The sequence below is a fragment of the Sander vitreus genome, chromosome 11, assembly GCF_031162955.1.
Source record: "Sander vitreus isolate 19-12246 chromosome 11, sanVit1, whole genome shotgun sequence".
In the NCBI taxonomy this organism is placed as follows: domain Eukaryota; kingdom Metazoa; phylum Chordata; class Actinopteri; order Perciformes; family Percidae; genus Sander; species Sander vitreus.
Window position 1 is genome coordinate 17,841,652 of NC_135865.1, and position 21,122 is coordinate 17,862,773.

A 21,122-nucleotide genomic window follows, 5' to 3' on the forward strand; every position below is an offset into this window, starting at 1 on the left:
CAAGGGGTGAATGATGAAAGTAAGTGAGAGAAAGAAAGAGTTTGTTAGGGTGGTTGATGGAGGAGTAGGCCTCATTTGATAATCATCTTATAAGCCGTCAACCTCGAGACTTGGTGGATCAGAAACAAAGACGACTTTACTACTCCTCACATGTACTCATAACCTCCCACCCGACTTGGCCTCATCACACCCCCTGCTCTGTATTCCGCACACATAAAGAATCTCTTTGTATGCTTCCAAGAAAGGGCCACGGAGATGGGTGATAAACTGCTTTGACATTAGCTCAATTACCAAGGCAGCACGGAGTGGCGAGTGTCTCATGCCAGTATATCACTTCAAAGTGGGATCGTTTTGCCTTTCTCCATTAAGCATCAGATCCGCTCTGGACCAATACAACTTGATGGTGGCCCAGATAGTGCTGGGTGGATGAGAAGGAGAGTGGAAACTCGGATATAAGGCAGGTTTGTCAGATGAGTTCCTGCTACTTCAGGGAGGAGACAAAAGACACAAAGAGCTCCCCTCTCAGCACCCTTCGTCACTCTCTGTCTTCTCTGTAATCTATAATGGATGGAGGTGTTGTTACGTGACAAAGAGAATACAGCTGAGTTGTGTTGCGGTGTGCGGCTCTGGGTGTGAGTGCTCCAACTTGTGTGTGGATTCATTTTCATTTCATCTTGCATACTCACTTATTGCATTATGCGGGTACAACTTGGATACATTTGGGCGGAACCCGTGTATTTGATGTTGCACGTGTCAATGTGCATATTTGACAGACGGAGAGAGAAATTTAGAAAGTAGAGGGAACAGCTCCTCCATTAGCTTCCTATTATAAAATATGGAGTGGATCTCAAGACAGCCCCATCACTGGCTAATCACCCACAGACAGCATCAGAGAGAGGAGCAACGGACAGAATCCTAATGTACCTTTCGCTCTCGGTTTTTACCATCTTTCTCTTTTCTCTCACCCCCTCCCTTGTTCACCTTGCTCACATCATCTCTCATTTTCTGCAGTCATGTCTCATCACTGCATTTTTTCTCCTCCCTCAGACTTTCTCCATCACCCACTTTCTCCTTTCCCCTTATGCTACTCACACTTTGTTGGCTAATTAGCTCTAAACACTAACACATGCTGGACCTGCGAGGTTGTTTTTTTATCCCTCTGTGTCATCCCAGCTGAACTCTTCCTGTAAAAATGGTCTTAATAGAGCTCCAGGCTGAGTGGTGACCAATTCTTGTCAAAGCAGGTCAAGACCCTTTTAGCTTTGCTCCCCTGCTTTCACAAGTCATCCCATGCACATGTTATAACACAATGTCTTCATTGTTATAGGTGGAGCAAGGAATCTGTGGACTTTTCGCTTCTCCCATATGCCATTATGTGCATGCATATGTGCACTACTGCTGCAAGTAATGCTTATTTTCACCATCCAAAAGATTTTAATGTTTATTGATTGATGATTGTTTCAGCACAAGTTGCACATGCCTTCCTGCCTTGCTGTGATTTATATGCTGCTGGTCTTTTAATAAAACTGGCTCAGCATTCCAGTTCACAAGTCTGTATGTTACTATAAATGTGTGTATATCAATTGTTGGTATGTGTGTGCATTCAATATGTGCATGTATGTGTAAACAATATCCCTCTTCCCCTCCACTATAAGGTTCCCCTGCATAACAAGCTCTATAACAACGGCAGGCTTTTAACTTTTCCACATGAGTGTGGAAGACTGTTTAAAAGTCTTTGTAATTACAGCTCGGGCTACCACCTCACTGAGCGGTGAAACGGCAGTCTCCGATACATACCGTGCTCATCATCTGGAAATAAATACAGCGAATAGAACTGAACTCAACAAGCACAACCGCTCATGCACAGACAACAAGCGCAATGTGGCCAAGTGGAAGAGCTAGTACTAGCAGTGTTTACTTTGTCTGTTCCGTCTTAGACTGTGCAGGAGGAGGAAAGCGCCTGACTCTGTTTCAGACTGCTGAAGAGAACTTTAATTAGATGTGTTTTTTTATTGCAGAGGTGAAACCAAGGGGGGAGAGAGAGCATAGCTCTCTGAAAGATCAGCGTTTTACTGGAGTGATGCACTGTGACCTCAATCCTCTAGTTTATATTCACTCCCTTTATCCCTATATCTCTCTCTCTCTCTCACTAACTGATGTTATTTTATTGCCCCCACCTATCCCTGACCACCTTTAACCCCATCTCTACCACCCACTACCCCCTCAATCTTCTCACTTTCTCTTTCAGCATGCTGATTTAGACTGTGGATATTAGGATAAGGCAGGAGTGTTGTGCATTTCAATTGTAGCCAACTTTTAGACATCAGTCTTGTTTTAAACATCAGAGAAATGTTGTTTGGGAATGTAACAAATATCACCTTCTTGAAAAGATCTCCCCCACACCTACACGTTTTCCATTCTGCTGCTTTGTTTAAAATCTAGTGCTGTATTCAAGGGTTTTGTACATTTACTGGTATTGCATACCATTCTTATCTTACTAAGCCACAATTATGTGCAACATTCAAAAGGGGATTTTATTTTGTGTTTCAGATATCAAAGTTATATCACTGAGCCACCTAACCACATTTCTGATTGTTCTGCTTAATATCACTTTAACCTTGATTGTTCTCTCTGTTTTCCCCCCATCTTTTTCACTCAGATCGTGACTTCAGCATCCAGGTGAGCACGGAGCGACGGTCCTTCACGGCCGGTGAGCCGCTGGAGCTTCGCTGCACCATTGAGGCCCAGAATGTCCCAGAGCGCTTCTTCTCGGTGTCGTGGGTCTTCAGCAGCTCACCGGTGGCCGTGGTGGGCCCCAGTGCCGTGCCTGTCCTGGGCCCCGACTATGTCGACCGTGAGGCGGCTGGCCACATGACAGTGCGTAAAGAGAGCGCCAACGTGCACCTTCTCAAGCTGCAGCACCTACACCCCGAAGATGCTGGGAAATACATCTGTCGCGTGACAGAGCGTGAGAAGACGCCCACGGGAGACTTCATCGACCGCAGCAAGAGGTCCCGCAATGTCCAGATCACAGTCCAGCCGCTCAGTGAGTAATACTCTGTTCACGAGGCCACTGGCTTAGTTGTTCTGTCCTTAGTTGTCAATTACAATTACACTAAGAACAATGAGCTTCTCATAATAACAGTTTTATCTTCATGTAGGCAGTATGGAGTGTTATGCTGTGCTCCTCTCCAGCCTCTCTCTCTATTTCTCTCTCTCTCTGGTTCCCCTTTTCTCTTTCCCAAGGTGGCCTATAACAGATAGCTGCACAGCCTCTATTGTTAACTGGGAGTTGGAGGGGAAAGGATAATGCTACTCTTGTTCCTGATGTATTTTCTGTTCTGAGTGGATTGCTAAGGGATGGTTATGCAGCATTATGGTCCTTCCCATTTCCTTGGCCTAGCTGGGGAGGGGGGCACTATAGTAGGATAATGGAGAGCAGAAGAGTCCGTACTCAAGGAGGCTGAGCTAACAGCCATGAAAGTAAAGCGTGGAGAAAGAAAAGAAGCAGAGAAATGCGCCTAGCTCTCCAGGGCCCTCTAAGTGGTTCCCCAGGCAAAATGAATGTGTTCTGCTGGGGCAGACCTCTTCAACTAGGTTAAGCAGGGCTGGCCAGTGGGGTTGTGTCAGGCTTGCAGCTGATCGATGCAAATTTACAGTCAATCCAGTCAATGTTTCTTCATCTCAAAGGCAGCAGGAAAACACCCCTCCACCAGTTTGGGTCATTTGCTTTATTCCCTCTTCTTACTATACTATACCTCCATGTCTCTTTGGACTGACAGTGGGTGGACAGTGTGTGGAGCCAGCTGCTACCAGCATAATGAAACATAATACATAATAATAACCACAGTAGTATCTCCTCTCAAGCAGCCAGCGCTACCTTATCCTGACCGCTGTGCACCCCCTGCTAAATCAGGTTGGAACAATGGCCCTGAGCCTGCAGCAGTCTCCAGGGAACCTCTCAGTATGGGAGGTTTTGTTTTTCCAACAAAAGACCTTAATGCCCCATAAAATATGTTTATAGGGTTTACACAGGATAATTGCATGGTTATTGGAGGAGAACTTTCATGAAATACAGCAGAAGTGTTCAGGCAGGCATGTATTTGATGCACAAACTGTCCTCATGCCTGCTTTCTCACACACATGCAATTTCAAGATGTGCTTTGTCACTCTAATTAGGGGAATTTGGTGAGAGTTGGTAATGGGGTGCGACAGGGGTTAAAGTTGATGAGTCAGAGGCAAGTAGAAGTGACAGCAAAGGAAAAACAGAGGTAAACACTTATGACAAATCAGTGTTGATGGATTAGTTTACCTTTCCAATGAGCAAGGGAGAGAGAACTTACATGCCACACTGAATCTCTGCCATACAGATAGAAAGGACGAGTGCAAGGGTAGGGAAAAAAGAGAGGGCATACACTGTTATAGAGAGGAAATGTATTCTGCAGTTCAAAAAACAGAGAAAAAGCTGGTATGGGGAAATGTGAAAAATAAAAGAATAAAGTTCTAAAAAGCTGGAAAAGAGAAAGTTAAAGAAAGACAAAGCTTTCCAGAAACCAGACAATTTTATAGGAAGGAGGATGTATGTATCTACTTGTATAACTGTCTAACAATCCTCTCTTCACGTCTCAGTGTAAAAAAAGTGATGGAATACAATGTTCTTAGCTGTGGAAAAAAATCTCAAGCAGTTTAAATAAAAGACAGGAAGGAAGTGGAAAAGGATGAAGGCTTTTCCCTTTGTTCATTTGAGCGTGATAGAAGTAAGAAGCCAGTTTATTCCATATTCCCAGAGAGCTGATGCTTATTAGGAGGGCTGGCAAGCTGAGAGGGCAGCAGCAGAGCTTGGCCTAAGGGGGAGAAAAAAGAAAAAAAAGTCACCTTAAGCCACATCCCCAATAGACAGAAGCACTGGCTAAGAGAGCTTTTGGGTCAACCAGAGCTTTATGATGTTTGATGGACGTTGAAGTGATGAGAAAGAGAGAAAAACAGAGAAGAGCCAGTAAATACTTTTATTCTCCTCCTCCTTCTGAAGTGCCGCTGAGCCCTGTGATCTGTGCCTTCGTTTCTGTGCCCGTGTGGTCAACAAGCCACACAGGGTTCAGAAAGAGAATCTCAACTCACACAAACTTACCAGGGCCTCATCTCTAGCTGTCACTCTGATGTGCCCGAGGTCAGTTCAAACCACACTATGGTCCTCTCACTTGCATACACACAGTCAAGCATCCAAACTACTGATACTGTACTCTGGGGAACAGGTTCAGCAGTTTATTTTATTGCCCCTGGCCTCCTGTGCCCTCTGTTTTTAACACAGAAAGTGGAATTCTTGTTGTCTCTGGGATTCAGCGTGAGGAGTTGAGATTTTATGGAACTCCTTTCATGTGCCCCATCTCTACACATGCTGACTTACATGTCTCTCTCTCTCTCTCTCTCTCTCTCTCGTTTGTCTTCTTCACAGAGAGCAACATCACAGTGTTATTGTTTAGCAACTCGTCAGAGGTCCTAGAGGGCGATGTGATCCAGTTGATCTGCTCGATCCACTCCACTACTGGCCCCCTGTCTGTTGTCTGGCAGTGGACAGACAAGCAGGCGACTGGACCAGCCCTGGAGGTGGCCTCCGTCGATCGGGATGGTACTTTATGGCACAGCCCCTCTTACAGAGAGCGCTCCAGCTACGGGGAGATACGTGTGGAGAAGGTGCGAGCTGACACATTCTCTCTGTCCCTGTATAATGCCTTACCTGGGGATGAGGGCCAGTATCGCTGCACAGCCACTGAGTGGCTTCAGACCGGCACTGAACCAGAGCTAAACTGGGAGAAGATAGGAGAGAAGTCAACCAGCAAGACAGTCACCGTCAAGACTGTTGGTAAGTTACTGCAACCTATTCTAAACTCAATATAGTTTATATTCCGATCCTGCCAAGGCAGTAAGGCACACTGTGGGGAGGGGGGTGCTGTGGGGACTGCAGCCCCCTGCTGGCCAGAGTGAAACACAGTGGAAATATAATTTTACTTTCTAAATCATTTCTGATAAATAAATAATTTCAGTAATTTCTGTTCAAGTGCTTGTGGATTCATTATTTTGTTGTGGTTTAAGTGTGAACAATCTGGTAAATTTGAATGATAAACATATGTATGATTTTCTAATTAAGTATCCTACATACTAAACATAACTCTGCAGAAAATAACAAAAAATAGCACATTGTTTCACTTTAAATAGTCCAAAACCTACAACAAAAAATGGGCTATATGGATAAAAGGGACAGAGTATCCAGTAGTGATCAGGCTGCATATGTTATCTGTACATCGCAAACTACACGGCTCTCATGCTGCGTAAGTAAGTCGTAATCCACCTGTACATGCTAAGTCTGTATGTTCAAGTTCAGCAGCAGCTGAGTTTGTTACAGGTTTAAATATCCTTGAGCACATTGACCATACTGCTTATCCTGCTGTACTATTATTTCCAGGCAAGGTTAAATTTTAACTACAGAAAATGTACTACACCTGTCAGCTGCTTATTCTACACATTAATATGTGCGTGTAAGTAAAATGTAGAGTCCAGGGCAGCCCCCCTATTGAAAATACCATCTGCACACATGGTAAGGCATGTAAACCCTCTTACAAGACAGTGTGTCTACATCACATGCGCTCCAAATCAAAAAGGGGCACATGGTTTTTGGTTTGCTAAAGACTGATCGATGGCGCAGAGAGAACATGCAGTCCACATAGAGGAATACACCATGGTTTATTCATGCACCGCTCAGGGAAAGAGCTATTTTGTCACACAAACATTCTCACACCACCTGCCACACCTCAAGAGCAGTGCTTCTGTGACACCCATCATAGATGCACACACAAACACACTCACACACCCATATGGATTAGCTAGAGTTATTAGAATGGAAATACAGCGGCAATGTGTTTCACAGTCTGTGGGTCTCCTCTGTCAGTGCTGAGTTAAGCTGAACATCCTCGGTACAGCCTGAGGAAGCCAGTGGAGCGGAGCAGTAAGGAGCTGGCAGACCAGTAGCACAGGGCTCAATACACGCACACACACACACACACACACACACACACACACACACACACACACACAACCAACGGATTAGCTCCCTGCAGCAGCACACAGCCGTGCTGCAGAGAAGAGATGTCAGTTTTTAAGTGGCCATTTGTTAAGTTCGGGCCACAACAGAAACATTAGTTTGAGGAACAAGGGACGCATTATGCAAATCAGGGAATAGAAGTCCGAAGCTGCTCATCTCTCTTCTATTACAATCTACGACATCGCCTCTCCTTCTCCTCTATGCTTGTTGATCAAAGGCTTTTTTAAATGTGTGCTGTTGTGTGACGGTCAATGTGTGTTTTACTTCTCAGACTTTGGTCCTCGTTTTTCTCACTATAGCTTCCAACTTCAGTTTTATTAGACCTAAACCTGCCATGCATATAGATAACTTTCCCCCTGTGTTTCAGTTTTTTTTCTCCTCTAGTTTTGTTCCTTACTTCTTTAGTCCTTGCACCTAATGAATAAAAGTAAAAAAAACTTGTGCCCCAGTTTCCTTCTGAGCTCAGATTGTGCTTCACACTGACCTGTCCTATGAGTGCAATGTTCCATAGGCTGAAGCTCAAGATATTATATATGGTCACTGAATTTAAATCATAGCCATATGGACTCCCTGTGCTCGCCGACAAGACCTAAAGGGGATGGGAGAGGGATGTCCTCTGGGTGCCTTGTGTTGTTGTTGCCACGGTGAAGACAAAGATGCTTGTTAGGGGGTGGTGATGGTGTAGTGGATATGACACGTGCCTTTGGTGTGGGAGACCTGGGTTGGATTCCCACTGCGATACATCAACCAATGTGTCCCTGAGCAAGACACTTAACCACTAGTTGCTCCAGAGGCGTGCATCCTCTGACATATATAGCAATTGTAAGTCGTTTTGGATAAAAGGGTGTCTGGGGTGTACAAGTGAGAAGCCTATTATACACACACACACGCCAATGTATAGTAATCTCACGCTCGACGGCAAGCACTTTTTACAGTCATTGAAACAAACGCAGTCATGCATATTCACACAAATAGAAAGACCGAGATGTATGGAAAAAAAATGATCAGCGTGAAATCCTCTTTTCTGTCACAGAGGCATGCAGTGAGGGAGAAATGGATGGATGGAAGAGGGTCGCAGGGAGATGAAAGAGTGAGAGGGGAGAATTATTGTCTATTAAAGAATTACATCCCCAGGCAGCTGTCCCAGCAGTAGCCATGTCTGGACAGAAAGCCATTGATTACACACCTTGAAGGACAGCGGGGGTCATGGCTGTCAGAGGAGCAGAGAGGGTGAGGGACAGGGAGAAAGCGACTTGGCTGTTGACAAGAACATAATGGAGAAATCTGCAAAGTCTCAAGAAAATGAATTGTCTGATCTGGCAAAAGTCAGACTTCATCAACATCTCTCCATTCCACCTCCCTCTGTCTTTTTTCTTTTATCCGTGTATGACCATCTTTGTTATATTCAAGCTAAATTATTCACATTCATTGAAATGCCCTGAAATAGGCACAGCAGGGCCAGGTTGTTAAAGGGCCATGGGGTTTCTCTCTTGTTACTCACTTGCTCTCCAGCGTAGAGATATCTTGGCAATAACATATGGAGTTGGCTCACCGTTTCTAGTTTAATGAGGATAGTTTAGACTTGGCAAGGAGTTGGGCATAGATCGAACATCGGCGCTTAGAGGAAATCTCTCCCCTGGGTTTTCTATGTTGCATCACCCTTAATTTTGAGGCACGCTCACACAGTCAAGCACTCAACTTATACTAAGACACAAGCACAGGGTACATACACATGCATAGGCTAAATGGCTGTCTTTAGGCGCTTAATGATTAGGAAGTGTACGTCAAGTAAATACTTGTCTGTATTTGTTCCAGCAGGGGACTTTGTTCCTCTTGGTATCCATGCTTAAAAGGAGAGTTCCTTCTTGGAAACGATTATGAACTGCCACATTACTTACTGAACTTTAAGCTTTTACAGAACAGACTCAATCACACACCCAGGCTGTGTTGTGCTATAACATGCAATCAGCGGTACTCCATGTTTTAAGGGTTCATCATTCATCATCAAATAAAAAAAGGCAATTTTTCACACTTCCTAACATTCTCTCTCCACTTCTTCCACCATCTAGAGTCCTCCTTCATGGTGTCGGCCTCATCACGGACGCCATCTGTTACCTTTGGAGACTCCTTTGACCTCCTGTGCCTGGTGAAGCCTCGTCACAACCCTCGTGTCCCAACCTCCGTGACCTGGCGCTTTATGCCGGCTGGCCCAGAAGCTGGCGACCAGGATCAGGGAGAGTTCAAAGACCTGGTGACTTTCACCCGCGAGGGCACGCTGCAGTGGGGGGAGCAGCTGCTGGGGCTCGGTACCCGCACCACAGTGGACCGCTCACACTCCAACACCAACTTCCGGTTGTCGGTGACCAGGGCTGGGCGTCGCGAAGCGGGCAAGTACCAGTGTACAGCCGTCCTGTGGAGGAGGAACTACGACAACAGCTGGAGCAGAGTAGCCAACCGCACTTCCAACCTGCTTGGCATCAGTGTCCAACAGCCAGGTAAAGCTGCATGGCTGCTTGCCAGGCACACACACACCTAATTAGAAGGGACATAGACCAACATACAAACAGGGATAAACACAAAAACACAAATTCAGATGCACACTCACACGCATACACAACAAGTGAATTCTGCAGAGCTTAGAGGATGTCTGCCTGTTCTAATTGCTCGTAATCTCTGGTTTACCCACTAATTGGTGTGTGTGGGCAGTGTGCAGGGCAGGGTGGGGTCTTCTAATAGAGCACAGTGAACTTATTGCTAAATAACCCACAGTAAGAGAAAGAAAACTGTGTGAAAAAGGTAGAAGAGAGGCAAGCAAAGGACCGAGACAGAGAGAGTGAGAAATTGTGATAAAGACAGTGAGCGATCTGTCCTTGAACCTTTTTCCTCAGCGGAGGCATTAAACTGTCTACATCTCCCTCATTGGCCCTCTGTGCTCCACACATACATAGAGCAAAACCCATTCAGACACAGCCCAAATAGTGCCTCAACACAAACAACAAACACACACACACACACACACACACACACACACACACACACACACACACTGGTCCAATTTAGCCCAGTCTGCTGTGCCTCAACAGTATGATACTTCATTTATTCAGGTGAATGTGCCTGAGGCAAATACTCACCCTGCTTAGAAAACATTGTGGTCTGGCTTTCAAAGCAGTCCGGTAAAGGAATATGGTACCTGAAGTACCAATGGGGTCCAGATTTGTTAGATTTGGCGGGAGGAATATGAATAAGGTATGTGGGCAGGATGAGAAAAATGTTTTCATCTTCTGAAATGTCAAATGTTTTTCTGGAACATTATGTTTCTGACCATGAGCAATGTGTGAATAGATATGTGCAAGCTTGTGTCTTTGCCAGCCTGCAGGCCCATTCCATGTTTAGGTGTGGATATAAGCTACTTTATTGAGATTTAGAGGCAGACTGTGGTGATCGATAACACTTTTAAATTGAGGCAGTGGAATGTAGTCACATGTACAGTAGATATAGTCTTTCATTCCCTGTGGCTATTGATCTAGATACGCACACAAATTCAAACTGATGTAAACACGCACTCCTACAGAAGCACTGCAGTTCAGAGAAGGTGCTTTTACTGACTGTGCTCTGACCTTAACCATTCATGCAGAACACACACAGTGTCCCCGGGCCCTTCAGGACTTGTTTGGAGATCGACTTATCATCCTGAATGCTCATTTACCTTCCCTGTCCACCAATGTGCAGTTTACATTGTTTATCCTTAACCTGAAAAAGGACACACACGCTCACATTTTGCAGGGGAAAAAAATACCGGGTTCTCCTTCTGCTTTTTTTCTAGCAGTGTCTCCATGACAAAGTGATCAGTTACCTTGGTAATGCCATCAGTAACCGTGACGATGTGATCAGTTGCTGACCGAAAGTCAATCAGTAACCATAACGGTGCGATCATTTTGTGTGTAAGGGCACTATCTCACAGGGGAGGACGAGTAAGTAATTCCTTTATCTTATTGGTTGCAGAGACGCGGCTCGGGCCCGGTCATGCTGCATTCGTCTCCTCCACCTCCTGTGTTTTTTTGTTTTTTTTTAAATTGTCAGACCTTCATTTAGACCGATGATTCATTTTTCAGCATATAGGACGTCTCTCTTTGCCTCACGCCTCTCCTCCCCATCTGCTTTTTCCTGTTTTCCGAAATGTTAACCACTCCTGGCTAAATGAGCGGCTGGCATTTTCAGTCCCTCCCTCAAAGAAGTGGGATAAAGGGGAGTGTGTGTAATGAGGTGTGAGCAAACACAGCATTTGACCAGATTCATAATTGAGACTTTAAATCATTCTTCCAGAGGTACCTGCTCAATATGTATGAGCTGCCTCACCAGCATTATGTGTGCACATACATGCTGTATGTGTTGCATGTCGAAGTTCTTGCATGAATGCCCCTGCAACCGTGTTTCTTGTGATGTTCCTCTGAGAGCTTCCATATACTTACTCTGCATATATACTGAAGCCTCCCTCTCCCCTGATACTGCGTGACACAACAGTAGAACGGTTTCTCTCAGGTTTCTGGTGCATGGTCCAGTTCTCCACCATCTTGTATTCACAAGAAAGATGAGATGAGTGCATGTGCGAAATTATGCTCCTCATTAAATTATTGGAGGAGTGAAAACTAGCATCTGAAAAAGTGCCCTTGATCCAACATCCATGCATCTTGGATTAGCAGAAGCGAAGTTGTTGGATGCTGGATGAAGATACCCACACAGAAGCAGTCAGCCGGTCAGCATGACAATCCGTGAAACTAGTGAGGTGCCTGCAGACCCAGCCATTCCTACTTCCTGTTCCAGATTGCATTAGCAGCGCACTGCCTCTGTGCAAGTCCTATGGGTCATATTAGAGAGGTTTACCACCATATCTGCACATGCACATACACACTTACAATATTTGTATCTGCATTGTGAGAGCAGCCTTGTGTTGGAATTATCCACCACAGACTTCATGCAGAGAACCACTTCACACACTGGAGCACAAACACCATCATGCTCATGTACACACAAACATGCAGTACATACACACTGGGGGGGAAGGGGGTTACCTCCCAGAGCAAAAGTGTAATTATTTTATGGTAGAACACGTTTCAATATTAACCCTCACAGCGGAGGATCTCCACAAACACACACAAAAAACCCATAAACATGTGGTATACAGTTCCACATACTGTAATATTAGATTGAACCTGATTGAGTTTTCTTTTTGTCTCTGTCTGAAATGCAATAATGGCAAACACATGTTCAGCTTGGCAGATCACCAGGGAAGCCTCAGTCTCTACAACACAATCTAATATCATCTACTCATAACTCAAACTACACACACACAAAAACACACTCTTCATTTCTCTCTCACACACACACACACACACACACACACACACACACACACACACACACACACACACAGAAAACACGCAAAACTAATTATGCTGAATCTTCCCTAATAGAACCGGAGTTAAGATTAATGATGGTTTTGGGAGTTGGAAGACATTTTTCTCATCATTTGAGTGTGTGCATGTGCACATTTGTGCGTGTGTCTGGCATGAGGAGTGGGATATTAAGACTGTCTGGTTATTGGCTTAGCTATAATGGAGGGGAGGGGGGTGGTGCCCCACTTAGAGTTTCTCCTCATCTCTCCTCACACACCTACGCTTGCCTGGCTACCTTTCACTCAGATGATCAAACATCACGACGCAGGAATGAATGCCTTTTTTACTTTATTATTATCCTCCTCTCTTGTTTTACTCTCTTGTGGGTGCACTTTGAGTTAGAGGATATGCCTCCTACTTTCTCCTTCTTTATCTGGGTCTGCCTTATATGCTCTCTCTGTTGCTTCCCCCCCCCCCCCCCTCCCCCTATCTCTCTCTCTGATAGTTCTTGAGGGTATCTTACCATTTAATATGGGCTGGCACAAGCAGATGCCGCATGTGCTCTCCTTTCATGCCGGTGAAGTACCACCTAGCCGTTATTGATAGCATTGCCGTCACTACGGTGATTGGAGATTCCTACTAATCGGGGCATGGATAGAAGCTGTCTATCTTCATTAAGTCCTGTCATTGTCATGTCTCCCTTTCTCGCTCCCGCTCCATCTCTGTCTTTCTACATTTTGTTCTCACTCTTCCCATAAGTCTCTTTTAATGTCTTTTTTCCCCTTCACTCTCACTTAGCTGCATGTTTCCCTCCCCGCCCGCCCCCCAGCTTCTTTCTCACTCTTGTGCTTTTTCAATATTTTATAATGCCCTGCCTCTCTCCTCCTCATAATTCTCTCCATTATGTTTACAGTTTTCTTCAAATAGCTTCTTCACCATTGTCAGTATTTCATAAATAATAGGATATGCCAGCTGTGCTTGTTTGCACACAATAGCGACTTTATCACAGTGTTATCGTTCGTGTCAGGGTTGTAAATGTTTTCTGTGCCCTGTTTTCGGCTGCAGAGGATATAGTTTGAGTTTGCCCACAAGCTCACCTGAGGCAGCACTCTGTAAATGGGCTGCCTGTATGTCTGCAATACACAACCTGCTTCTACTACTTACAGTATACAACATACAAATAATCAGAGTGCACTTGCTCGTCTGTTGCACACACACACACACACACACACGAACACACAGGATCGTAATGGGTGATTAATGAAGAGCCTTTGAGGGGTGCACTGAAACAGAAAATAATTTCATAAGATTTTTGATTAATCACGCCTGTTTCATACATTCAAGGTCAGGCTCCTTTCCTGCGTCTTCTTCCTCACAAGGGAAAACCCTTACATTCTCTCTTGTGCATAACACGGGCCACATTTTCTTGTTCAGCCTAATCTAAAGACGCAATAAGATGTGTTGTGTCTCTCCATCTCTCGTGTGTGTGTGTGTGTGTGTGTGTGTGTGTGTGTGCACACACTTTTGTGTCCTGCTGCTGGTGTAATTGAAGTCGTAAGTCAGAGCTAGCTACACTGCTGCTGCTCCTCCCAATGTAAATCAGTGGCTAATAGTTGGAGCAAAGCAGGAGAGGCTCAGCAGTGCCGCCTCTTGAACACAAACACACACACACACACACACACACACACACACACACACACACACACACACACACACACACACACACACACACACACACACACACACACACACACACACACACAGCAGCCTCTTGCCTGCACTAAGTGAAGGACCACTGTTCTCTGTGGTTTAATGGGCATAATATGTTTTATGCTTATTGGCAGTCCCCCTTTCAAACACACACACACCGGCATGCATACAGGCACGTGGCTCGATCTGATATGTCTTTCTGCTTTCCCCTCCGTGCCAGCTTCTTTTGGGCCATTAATCTCCAAGAGTTCCCCTGCCCTGAGCCCCTGTCTCACCCCTCTCTTGTACATCCGTTTTCCCGTTGGGCCAGCCGGCGTCTAGCAATCACTCTCTCAGAATGGCAGGCAGGAAGAGGGAAAGTGCAGTCAGTGCATCAGTGTGTGTTCACACTGCTGGTAGAGAATAGGAATTATATGGTGGGTGGAGGGTGTGTGTGTGTGTGTGTGTGTGTGTGTGTGTGTGTGTGTGTGTGTGGCTCTGCCGTGGTGTGTTCAAGGCTGCTGTTACGTGCACAGATCCCCATAATTAGCCCAGTCTTAATGATATTGTAGTGGGAGTTGAAAAGGGGAGGAATGAGGAGTGGTAATATCCCTCTGACACAATGGGATCATAGATACATCGCAGTCATTAGCATAGAAATTAGGCTCCCAGTTCAGCATAGGAGCCACTTTTCAGTCAGTGGAACCCCATCTCTCATTGCCTCTGACTAGCAGCCTGCTCTGATCTATTCCCCCTGTGACAGAGGTCCAGACCAGATGTGCAGCATTTTGTGTGTGTAGTTGCAGAGGTTGGCAAGGAGCAGCAAGCCAAAGTACGCTTTTCTGCAAGGGATCAGGGTGTGTCTAAAGTCCTCAGTCCTGACATGCTTTGGGTTCTGGCCGTGGATTAGCCCATGGCTGTGCTAACGCTAACGCTAAAGGCGGGGCAGGCAGCCATTAAGACTATAAGTCCTGGAGTGGAGCTGGAGAGACTGCCTGCTGCTTACCAAAATCCCCCCAGGAGCATGTTTTCACTTTCTGTCTTTCTCTCTCATCTTTTCCAGGCTCTTTCCCTCCCTTTGCACACTCTCTCACTCCTCAGCTCTCTGTTGGTAGGGCCTTGTGAATATCCGTTCAGTTTGCCGATTTATCCCTTAACTCTCCTACTTTTCTCCCATCCTATCTTCTTTAAAAAAAATATCATCCTTTTCTCTGGGTCTACTTTTATTCATCACTCTCATCTCTTTGTCTCTTTCTCACTGCCTCTTGCCCACTCTGGCCTCCTTTAACTAAGTGGAAGTATTGGCCCAGTGGATAGGGTGTCAGCTCAGTGGTCATTAGGTACATATTAGGCCATATTTAAAAAGAGCCAAAATGTTAGGCAGAGACCCCACCAGCACCTCCAGTCTTCACACTTCATTTAGGCCTCATTAATATTCATTAACCACAGGTGAGGCTGCTGAATATTAATGTTAGTGTCAGACGATTAGACAGAATGTGATCAGTAGAGACATAGATCATGGTAAGGCAGAAGGGAAGACTGGTCAAAACAAAGACTGTAATGAAGGGGAAATGAGAGGGGTGAAGTAGAAATTTCAACCCTACATATTTAGTCCTAACATTTAAGTCCTATATTAAATACTTCACCTGGAGCATGAACCCAGAAATGGAAATGATTTGAATATCCTCTATAAACAAAAAACAGGGTAACAGTCTTTGATTTACAATCTTGGGCTGTATTCTCCTCCTATGAAGACTCGGCCAAGCAGTTTCATAGCTCCTTTGAAGTCATCCTAAAAAATGTTTGTGTGTGTGTGTGTGTGTGTGTGTGTGTGTGTGTGTGTGTGTGTGTGAGAGCTGTGGTTAGTGTGTGCTGACATGTCACAGTACCATCCTTAACTGTACTCTCCTCCTCCCCCTGGACTCAAACTTGTTTTCATCTGCTTTGCTTTATAAACAACAGTTGTTGTGCAGCGTTCGGGGTGCCCTTTGTTACCTGTCTTCCTTATCAAAACTAGGCTGCTGTTTGTAGCCTTTGTGTATTTACCTCCAATGGTAAATAAAAGGAATAAAGACAGCTTTGTCTCAACTCTGCGGTTCCTGTAGCTATTAAACAAGACAAATTTGGCACACATGGGAAGGGGGTAAGACAAGGGTTCAATGAGCCAATTAGTGACTGCACTGTGTGTGTTTGTGTGTACAGTAATGACACTACATGCCCAGAAAACTGCTGAAACACAAGTACCTCCAGTGGAGCTGAGATAGTTAAGGGGCTAGGAGGCACTGTGTCTGGATACAGCTGTCTGGATTGCATCTCCATTCCACCCAATATAATATTTTTCACGCATTTTTCAGAGCAAATTACAGTTCATTTAATCATGCCTGGTGATGTAAACAAAATGCTCTGGCCCTGTTTAATTGAATCTGCCCTTTATTACTAGAAAATACAAATCAGTGAGATCCTTGAACGTATCTTAGCCATGCAACATTGTAGCCATGCAACATTGTGGATACAATCAAACCTGCATTGATGACCAGAAGACATTTGAGTTGAAGTTAGCCGAACTGGAAGACAGATCGAGAAGAAACAATGTGCGCATCATTGGACTGAAAGAGGGCAGCGAAAAAGATGACCCAGTTGGATTTCTGCAAAACCAGTTGCCAAAATGGATCCCTTCCTTACGGAACAGGGCTACCATTGAAATTGACAGAGCGCACAGAATCTACGGCAAGGGTACAACAACGCGCACGCTGATTCTCAGATGTCTGAGATACCAGGACCGTCGAGCAATTATCCAGGGGGTGAGACAAATACAGCAGGAAGGCCCGATTCGTGATTCCAACGCAACGCTGCGCTTTAAGCCTGACTACAGCGCTCTCACCGTCCAACGACGCCAGGAATTTATAGGAGTACAGCGGAAGCTCCATGCTAAAGGCATCCCAAACTTTCTTATTTATCTGGCAACTCTGAGAGTAACCCACAGAGGGAGAACGCTCACATTCACTGCACCCGAGGAGGCGGACAGACTCTGTCGGGATATGGAGGAGGGGAATGTGACACCCGCGCGAGCCACCGCGACCGGACCAGGCGCTGTCATCAGACCCAGAGGGCGGCGTGGAGACCTCTTGTCCGATGCGGTAACCTGGGCGGGCGGACGGACCCGGCGACTGTGGATTAGCGTATCTGGAACACTGTGCAAGTTTAACTCGAGGACACTGCATGTAAGTTTGGCAACCTAGCTTTAAAGGAATGTTTAATTAGGCTGAAAACAAGATGGACACGGGCTGCTCACTTTACATAGCCTACTGCAGAAACTAATAGCTGGTTGGAACATGGTATGTGAGTTCGGGAGCCAGGCTGTGAAGAAATATTTGACTGGACTGAAAGAACATGATAAACACTTATTTTATAATCTATATTTACTACTCGTACATGGTTTGTTTCCCACACAGCCTATTTCAGAGCTTAATAGCTGGTTGAAACATAATATATGAGCTTGGGAGCCGAGTTATAAGGATCATTTGATTAGACTGCATCTTATAATCCATGTTTAATACTCCTACATGGTTGGTTTGTTTTTCACACAGTTTATTTCAGAACTTCATAGATGGATGGGACTTAGTTTTAAGTTTTTTTTGTAACATTGTTCATGTTTAACATAGGAAAGCACTAGACCTGTGTCAGTTAACCTGTGACTTTAGACAGGAGGGGCAGTTTTGAGCTGCAGTTTTTGTGCGAGCTGCGTTTGATGCGGCCACATATCTTACAGAGAGGGTAGGGGGTCTGCGGTCTCGTAGGGCTAGGGGATTTATTTTATTTTTTATGTTTTCACCACACTTTGCTTAGATCTAACAGCTCATCCTACCAATTCCGGTAGGGTACTCGAGATGTGCATACATGTACATTTTGAAGATGGCTGAACTTTTAATTCTTTGAGTTAACATCAGGGGGCTAAATGGACCGATCAAACAAGCTAAATTCCTGGACTATTTAAGAAGGAAGAACATAGACGTAGCGCTTATTCAAGAGTCACATTTACGAAAAAGAGATGTAAATCATCTACAAAATAAATATTTTAAAGTTGTTGCTTCATCTAGTGACGACAGCAAAACCAAGGGCTCTTGTGTTGCTGTCACGGAAATGTGCACTCCGCACACATAGACAAAAGTAGTAAAGACCCATCAGGCAGGATATCATATGTATGTACTACGGTAAGGAGTAGGAAAATAGCCTTCGTTTCGCTATACGCACCGGCTACATATGATGAAAGCTTTTTCCCGCACCTAACCAATGAATTGCTTTCTCTCAATGACTATTCACTAATTATAGGGGGAGACATGAATGCGGTACTAGCTAGATAACCCAAAAACACATGTCAGACATGTTTAAAGCAGTTGTGGAATCCCACCATCTTACAGATATATGGAGGATGCACAATCCTTCTAGCAAGGATTACACCTTTTTTTCCCACATGTCACCTCACCAAATCCAGCATTGATTATTTTTTGTGCTCCAGTGAACTTAAGGCAATGTTCCACACGATAGCAATTGAACCAGCAATCCTGTCTGACCACAATGCGCTGATAACCACATTCCATTAGAAGGTGGCAATTTAATAATTCCCTTCTCCAAAACACAGATTTTTATACAGAGTTTAGAACCAAGCTGGCAGAGGTTATATCAATACTGACTCCGTTTTGGACCCGGCCTACATTTGGCAAGCCACTAAAGGATTTATTAGAGATTTTACATCTTCCTTTGCGGTCAATTTGAAGAAAAAGAGAGAGGCAAGAATTGCGGAGTTGGAAGAACGTTGTAAATCGTTAGCGAAGTCTCTAAAGATGTGTTTTTTTAAATCTACACATACTCTTTTAGTCACAAATCGAGCAGAGCTAAATTATTTGCTAAGAAGGAGAGCTGAATTCATAATGCACAGAGTGAGGCAAAATTACTATTTTAATGGTTGCAAACCAAGCAAATTGCTGGCTCCTCTAATTGAAACAAAACGAGTCCAGGGCTGCTATTAACAGCATCCGTACTGACTGAGGTATCTCAACGAATCCTAAAGATATCACCGCCACTTTCCAATCCTTTTATTCAAAGTTGTATGAATCCTCCTGCAATCTGGATCCGACACAGTGCCAAAAGTTCCTGAAAGAGCTAAACCTGCCTCTTCTTGACCCAGAGGAGGCAGAAGAACTGGGTCAACCTATAACGTTAGAGGAACTTAAATCAGCGTTAAAAGCAGCTAAGAAAAGGGAAAACACCGGGGTTGGATGGAATTCCATCAGAACTTTTACTACAGTACTTTGACATACTAGGACCTACCATCTTACAAACTTTAACCTCGGCCATAGAGAGCGGCACCTTTCATCAACAAACCAACACTGCACTAATCTCGGTCATACACAAAAAGGGCAAACATCCTACAGAGTGCTCAAACTATAGGCCCATCAGCCTCATTGGGACTGATATTAAGCTCTATTCCAAAGTCTTGGCACTACGCCTAGAACGTTTTATTGAGAAGATAGTCCACCCCGACCAATCAGGGTTCATACCAAAGTGTCACGCTGCAGACAATATACACAGATTATTCCATGTAATAGAAGAAGCCAAAAACCTTTCCAACAACGGCAGCAGTTTTATCACTGGGCGTGGAAAAGGCTTTTGACCGCCTAGAGTTGAACTACTTGGCAAGTAATGGAGAGGCTTGGTTTGGGAGCGAAATTCATTGACATGGTACATACTTTATATGCGAATCCCACGGCCATAGTCTCAACCAATGGCCTGCCGTCACAGCCATTCCCCATCGCACGGGGCTCGAGACAGGGATTCCCGTTTTCTCCCATGCTATTCGCAATCTCTCTTGAACCGTTAGCCCAAGCCATAAGGCAGCATAGCATCTGGCCAATTGGACTGCGCTGCCAGCACCGCTACGGTCCAGGATTGCTGTTGTTAAAATGAACATAGTTCCTTGTGTGAATTTCTTAAGTACAATGATCCCCTTACCCCCACCAATACATTTCTGGAAGAAACTTTATACCGTAATCCGGCAGTATATTTGGAATAATATACAACCTAGGCTAAAATACTCTACCCTGCAACATATCACAAACACGGGAGGCCTGGCCCTCTCTAACCTTAAAGTGTACCACAGAGCCTTTCAGCTACGGGCCCTCAGAGTGTGGCTGGACCCCTCATCTACAGTCCCATGGAGAGAAATAGAGCAAAACCTCACTGGAAGTCTAAGACTGCAAGAACTTGCTTTTGCAGGTGTGTGCCCAAAAACGTGTATGCTAGCCAATGGCCCAATTATCACCAACACACTGGCCAACTTTAAACAGGTGGAGGAGCACCTACGATACACCAATTTGAATACCCCAATATGGCACAATGCACACCTAATGTCTGATAACAAAACCTTTAGCTATTCAAAGAGGAAGGTATGTTAAGTTTGGAAGACCTGAGAGCTAGCTTTGAGGTCCCTAGAACATCCTTCTTCCTTTATCTTCGGTTAAGATCAGCCCTAAAATGTTATGGAGTGCCATGAGGGAACAGTCTTGAGGCGCACCCAATCATTAAATGGCTTGTTGATTCTCCTGTGAGAGGATTAGTGTCCAGGATTTATGCTAAACTGATGCAAGTATCCGTAGGAGAACTCCCAATAGTAAAGAAATGGGAGCGAGACCTGAGCCCTGAGGGTAATGTAATTAATTGGGAGACAGTTTGGGACAACATTTCCCACTGTTCCAAGAACCCAAATCACCAGCAGATCAACATATGCCATAGAACATATTGGACTCCTCAAAAGGAGATATGTCTCTAAAGTCATTCTGACTCCCTATTGCACATTCTGTCAACCTGAACAAACTGGAACTTTCCTGCACATGGTCTGGGAGTGTGAACAGGTGCATGAGTTCTGGTATAAAACAACATCAATGATA

The 21,122-nt window shown here is 44.8% G+C and overlaps 1 protein-coding gene across 1 annotated transcript in view; it reads left to right on the top strand.

Annotated features, from left to right (window-relative positions):
• The window catches only part of igsf3 (immunoglobulin superfamily, member 3), a 75,665-nt gene that overhangs the window by 44,475 nt on the left and 10,068 nt on the right, over positions 1-21,122 (top strand). The window contains exons 4-6 of the mRNA XM_078262031.1: positions 2,660-3,046; positions 5,453-5,860; positions 9,166-9,591. Coding sequence (XP_078118157.1) covers positions 2,660-3,046; positions 5,453-5,860; positions 9,166-9,591 — 1,221 coding nt within the window. The remainder of the gene's footprint in view (positions 1-2,659; positions 3,047-5,452; positions 5,861-9,165; positions 9,592-21,122) is intronic.